This window comes from Rhinolophus ferrumequinum, chromosome 5, assembly GCF_004115265.2.
Source record: "Rhinolophus ferrumequinum isolate MPI-CBG mRhiFer1 chromosome 5, mRhiFer1_v1.p, whole genome shotgun sequence".
In the NCBI taxonomy this organism is placed as follows: domain Eukaryota; kingdom Metazoa; phylum Chordata; class Mammalia; order Chiroptera; family Rhinolophidae; genus Rhinolophus; species Rhinolophus ferrumequinum.
This window is the reverse complement of record NC_046288.1, coordinates 16,986,476-16,992,475: the sequence shown is the minus strand read 5'-3', so window position 1 is coordinate 16,992,475 and position 6,000 is coordinate 16,986,476. Positions and strand designations below refer to the sequence as shown.

The 6,000-nt window shown below is 41.5% G+C and overlaps 1 protein-coding gene across 6 annotated transcripts in view; it reads right to left on the bottom strand.

Annotated features, from left to right (window-relative positions):
- Window positions 1-1,427: 1,427 nt before the first annotated feature.
- Window positions 1,428-6,000, bottom strand: part of KIT (KIT proto-oncogene, receptor tyrosine kinase) — an 80,345-nt gene continuing 75,772 nt past the window's right edge. For 5 of the 6 annotated variants that reach the window (XM_033106418.1, XM_033106420.1, XM_033106419.1 and 2 more), the window contains exons 18-21: window positions 5,445-5,556; window positions 5,235-5,334; window positions 4,787-4,892; window positions 1,428-3,657 (exon numbers count right to left, since the gene is read on the bottom strand). In XM_033106418.1, coding sequence (XP_032962309.1) covers window positions 3,529-3,657; window positions 4,787-4,892; window positions 5,235-5,334; window positions 5,445-5,556 — 447 coding nt within the window. In that variant the 3' untranslated portion in view covers window positions 1,428-3,528. The remainder of the gene's footprint in view (window positions 3,658-4,786; window positions 4,893-5,234; window positions 5,335-5,444; window positions 5,557-6,000) is intronic. The other variant, XM_033106423.1, reaches the window with a different exon arrangement.

Sequence of the window (6,000 nt, the reverse complement as noted above, 5' to 3'; positions counted from 1 at the left end):
ACTGAGTTATGCTGGTACAGGAACCTCTTTCTTCCTAATAGGACTAATTAGCCATGACAAAAGTTACCATTTTTGAGCACCATTGATGTATTATGCATTCTAATAAGGTGGTCTTGACAGCTTCATATTAGTGCATCAAACACTGTTACGGGGAACAGATTTCAAAAGCTTATCTGCTCAACGACAAACAGCAGCAAGTGGTAGACTTGCTGGCACCAATCTAGGGCTGGCACCAAGATCTAAACCCAGTTTGAGTCTGGACACCCATCACCCAATGTTACACTTTGCGCTTAAAACCTGGGCCAGTGAGGGATATAGCTACAGACTAATAAGTTAGACTGCTTCTAACTTAAGATTTTACACCCACGGAAAAGTCCAAATGACACTGAAAACATTCAGAAAAGACTCTGCCTTGTGGTCAATTAGCAATCATTCCTTCCTGTAATAAACTAAGGGAAATGGCCTGACTGATACGTGGTTCTCTTTTTCTCTGATGATCGATGTGTTTCTGGCTACACAATTCCCTCCTGGTTTTAAAAGGATTCCTCTTCATTACAGGTCACCTTTCGCCCTTCCCTCTCCTTTCAGGAGATACTTCTGTAGGTGTAGATGCCACGTCAATAAAGGAAATCAAGACTGATGGTGTTCTGTGTGCCTAACGTAATCTTAACAAGATTACGTGGTTCAGAATGGTCCTTTGTTTCAACCAAAAGAACTGTCAGACGCTGCAGGATCCTCTGGTCTAGACAGTACCTCCTGATCACAAAGGATGTTCCCGCCATAAGACAGTCCTGAACTAACAGGCACAAGTCTCCTCTCCCCAAGCAAGTGATAGAGCCTAACTTTGTTCCAGAAGCAAGTGTCTATAAGGATTGACAGGTGGAGCATGAGCATCTCACAATGAAATAACCTCTCTTCAAAATCCAAGCCAACAAGAATACAAACCACTTTCTTGGGACTCCTCATGTCAACCTTGAGAACTACTTTACTGTTTTTGTTCATTTTTAGACAGTCTCTTTTAAGGAGAAAATATGCCAGTTACATTAGCTCGAACCACATGAAACTGCTGCTATTTGGCCATTATTTTGCCCACAAAAATGGTCATTTCACACGAGTCAACCAAATAACAATCAAAGTAATATGTAGAATTCTCAAAATGTCTTCTATATTTATTTTTCAATTTAAATGAAGACCTCAAAGTTTAAGAATAAAATAAGAAAATACTGCACATACTAAGTTCTTAATCAATGTCTGTTGAATTTTCAAGTATTTAAATCCTAGTAATCTGAGAGTCTTGCATGGGAGCTCTGCATACTAGGTACAAAACTTTCTCACATAAAGGTGAATGCACTTTAACACTTTAAAGTTTAATTTCACTAAAGTTGAAATAAACAAGAAATCCATTTGATTTATATATTTACATTTTTATTAGAATTCCTCAGAACTGTCAACAATTGGACAACATATCAGGAAAAAAAAACACATGGAACACCAACATTCTTTAAACTTGCGCCGCTTACATATTTACACATAAAGTTACTGTATATATAAAAAATATTTTCAAGGACTCATGGGCTTGGGGATATTCAAAAAACATTATTGCTACATTTCAATATTTACAAAAAAAGCCAAAAAATAATTTCAAACATTAAGCCACTGCAAAGAAACATCTGATACAAAAAAAAATTATAAAAATATAAACTTTCAAGAATATCCAAGACGAAACTCTCAGTGAAGTGCCCCCGAAGTACCTAGACACCTACAGTTAACAAGCACTTTCCTTACTATAACCGAAGTCAATGGAAACGCAAAGGAAATTTTCAGACAAAGTATGGCAAACAGCGACAATCTCTTACATTAACAACAAAACCTCAAAACAAATACCTTTGGAAAGGTGCGAGAGCTTAGAACTCCAGTGCAAATGGTTACTTCCAGATAAATGGCCACAGTTCTCTAAATATTGTCTAAGGGACCTAAGAGGGGAAAACCGTGAAGGCAGCAAACCTGAATCTTGCAAGACAACACACAAACCGTGCCATGTACACATGGACCTCTTATATTAATACTTGGGCAGTGATGGGGAAAAAAAAAATAGGTAAACTCTTAAAAATAATATCCAGGCTACAACCTAAAGGGTAAAATTTAAATATGTTTCAGTGTGAGAGTAGCATTAATAAGGTCTAAGGAACAGGTACAGTATGTTGAGTATAAATAAGAGAGTGCCGTAAGTGAAAGCGGATTGCAAATAAACAGATACTTAGGCACTCCATTTCCTACATGCCTCTATGTAAGCTTTTGGGAAGCTTCTCAGGACAGCTAGGTGAAGGGACATAGGCGCAATCTGATGATGAAAGCCAAGCTACTTCTTGGGCTCAGGGCAAGAATACCCCCCAAAATATTTGTCTACAAGCATACACACGCGCGTACACATACACACTTATATAGATACTGGCCCGGCGTCCAGGACATGCCTGCAAAGGAGGCTGAGTCTAAAATTTATTTCCTGCTACAGAAGAATCCAAATTAAGACAGCACTGTTTACTAACTCCTGCCAGAGTCATGCAGTAAATCTTTTTCAAATGGCATCAAATCCATTCAGCACAATGCCATTCTGAAGCTAGGAGGCTTGTTCTAGACAATCTATCGAGCAAGTTCATCGGCTACAAAAGGAGGTTTTGGTTAACATTGTGCTTTACAATTATGTTTTCTTCTTCTTTTTTAAAAAAAGAAAAGCACTAACTGTGTCCTTCAAATTTGTCTGGCTCTTCATCTATTCCTACACACAGCAGACATGAGCCAGAGCTGTATCCATAAACGACAGCTCAGATACATGGACATGTACAATTAATAGATGAGTATATACAAATGCTGGCTGGGGAGGCCCTCTCTCAGTTCAGCTCCCTAACAGCAAACGCTGGTTAGAAAGCAGGTCAGTAGCACAAAGGCTCACGCACTGCAGCGGGTCTTCCTTCATGCTCGGAGAGCATTTCTTCATGGCCTACATCTCACTCCCAGCATGAAATACTACATTTCTTAGGCCCAGATATTCATAGGCTTCTGACCTTTGTCCTAATAATGTTCTATTTTCCACATCAAGGGCTTAGGTGGCAGCTTCTAATCGTTCTGCACTGTCATATCATTATGGGCGGTTACGAGGGCCAAAGGGGACGACTGCCATTTATGCAAATAAACTATCAACCGTCCTTTGCAAACAGAAATTGGAGAAGCTTCAGAAAGAACTCCGGGCGTCTAAGTTCATCCCTTTCTCCAAGTCAGACTTTTTTTTTTCCCCGTTCATGGGAGCTACTCTGCTATTGGGAATATACGCAGCTTGAACTCTGGCAAGCGGGTGGGGGCTGATAACAACTATCATTGGCCACTAAAGTGTGCTCATACGGAGGAATACAGACGGAGTTCACTACCCTGGAGTGGGGTGCAAGTCAAAACAAACAAAATAACCATAGAAACCGAAAGGATGGGGATGGTTCTGTTGGGGAGACCCCCCCCCCCCCAGACACGCGTTTTGCTTCAGACATCTTCGTGTACAAGCAGGGGCTGGGTGGACGAAGCGCTGCTGCCCACGGAATTGATCCGCACCGAATGGTCCACCACGGTGCTGTCCTGGTTGGGGCTCCAGTTTGCTAAATTGGAATAAATCTGAGGAAAACAAGTCCACAGTCAATACACCAGCACCCGCAATGAACAAACACAGTGACGAAGGGGCACAGCTGCAGCTTCAGAACCACAAGTCATTTGAGGAAGACTTTTAAAGAGAGAAGTTTTAAAGACCTTGACAGCCCCAAACCAAATCATATTGGAAAAAAAAAAAATGCGAGTTTTGTTTTACCCCTCATTTTTCCCAAGGTCTGATGATGTAACAAGTGATGGCAAAAAAACAAAAAATGTGTTTTTCTGCTGGGATACTTCTAGGAACATGCATTTATCTAATCTATTAAAAAGGGTTACAAATCTCAGTAGCCAACAACAACCCAACAACCAATGTAATCTGCTGAGACATCGGTGGCCCTTCCACAGTTCTTCCATCGAGAATCGACACTTGGGTGGAAAATGCTGTTTAATTTGAAACACGCTTTGACACCCAGGAGAGCAAGCTTTAACCCAAAAGTATCAGTGGTATACACTAAGAAGAGATAGCTCCAAGCACACAATCCAGGAAAAAAGCAGCTTAAAAAATCTAAGTGAAAGTAAGGATCATGATCTTCCTTAAAAGCAGAAGAAATAACAGATTCGGGTTTTGAATTCCCCCCACCCCAAATCACTGGGAGGGCATCTCTCAACTTCAAACAGTTCTTCATTCTCTATGGCTTGTGGGCATGACAGCTATCTGCCATTTTCCGGCTATGCTTGTTTGAGCAGAAGGCTTATTTCACTGTAGTAACAAGCTGTCTTTTCTATGCTTTTATTCTAGTTCACATCATCCCAACCCTCCAAAGGCTGAATGGCCCTGACATGTGAGAGAGAGCCCTGCCGACCTCATGACCAGCATCTGGGGTGGGGGAGGAAACGTGGCAAATCCTTATGGAAACTTCTACGTCCACACTTCTGAGTGTGAAGTCCTCCACTCTTTCCCCTTGTCGCCTCACATCCTTCTCTGGCTCAAAACAGGGAGGTTGAACAAAAGAACTTTCCTTTCCCACCTAAAGCCCAATTTGCAGCCTAAACCAAGGAGAGAAAAGGCGGGGAGGTCAGTCCTCACACCCAGACCTGAGGAGAAGACACACCTGGAATCAAGAGAAGGGACCCTATGCTGGCAGACTGTACTCACATGATTGGTGCTGTCTGAAATCTGCTTCTCAATAAGTTGCACGATCTGCTTGAATGTCGGCCTTTTTAGGGGATCAGCATCCCAGCAAGTCATCATTATATCATACCTGCAAAACAAGGGCCGTGTTCCATTACTCCTCAATGGCCTTCACCTGTCTTCAGATGTGTGCCACACAATAATTTCAAAAATAATTCCAGGGGTGGGCAACTGGACATACTGAATGGCATGTGCATTAAATACTCTGAACTGCTGCTGAAATTAGACGGGTATTTGGTGGCGATTATAAAAATAAACTACAAAAATGACATTTGACCAGGATGTCCTAAAAAGAAACCAAGTGACATTTCAAACTGTGCTAGTTGAAAACCCTCAACATCTGGGTTTCTGTCTTTAAAAATAAAAATAAAAAGGGAACCATCATCTGAAGGAAAAATGTCTTAGCCCTTACATGTCAGCAGGTGCATGCTCAGGGCTCAGCATTCGGAAACCTTCCTTGATCATCTTGTAGAACTTAGAATCGACCGGCATTCCAGGGTAGGGGCTGCTTCCTGAGGCACAAACAGTGTGCAAATCAGTTTTAATCGTAAGCAGGGCACTGATAAAACCTTAAGAAGATGCCCTGAGTCTATTCAGGTGTCTTTAGCAAAGGTCATTTTACCTAAAGAGAATAGCTCCCATAGAAAAATCCCATAGGACCAGACGTCACTTTCAAATGTGTACACACAGTTGAAAATGCTTTCAGGTGCCATCCACTTCACAGGTAGCCGAGCCTGTAATGGAAGCACAACAGATTCAGTGATGTTAATTAAGAAGATCCACACAACTGAATAGGAAATATTCCTAGAGACGTTACTCCTGCTGAGAGGCGGGGGTGAGGACTTGACTGCCATCTCACAAAGCCTTTTACAGTGATATCTCGGTTTTCGAACATAATCCGTTCCAGAAGACCGTTTGAGTTCTGAAATATTCGAAAACTGAGGCACGGCTTCCCCATAGAAAATAAAGCAAAGTGGATTAATCTGTTCCAGACCTTTAAAATCAACCTCTTAAACTGCAAATTTAGTATGAATTTTACTATCGAATGATACCACAGATCCATAAAAAATATACGGCATTTGTAAACGTAATGTTTGTCAACGGAGACGTTTGAAAACCGAGGTACCACGGTATGCACTGTGACCTCAGATGACCCCAGCTACCTCTGAAATGGGTGG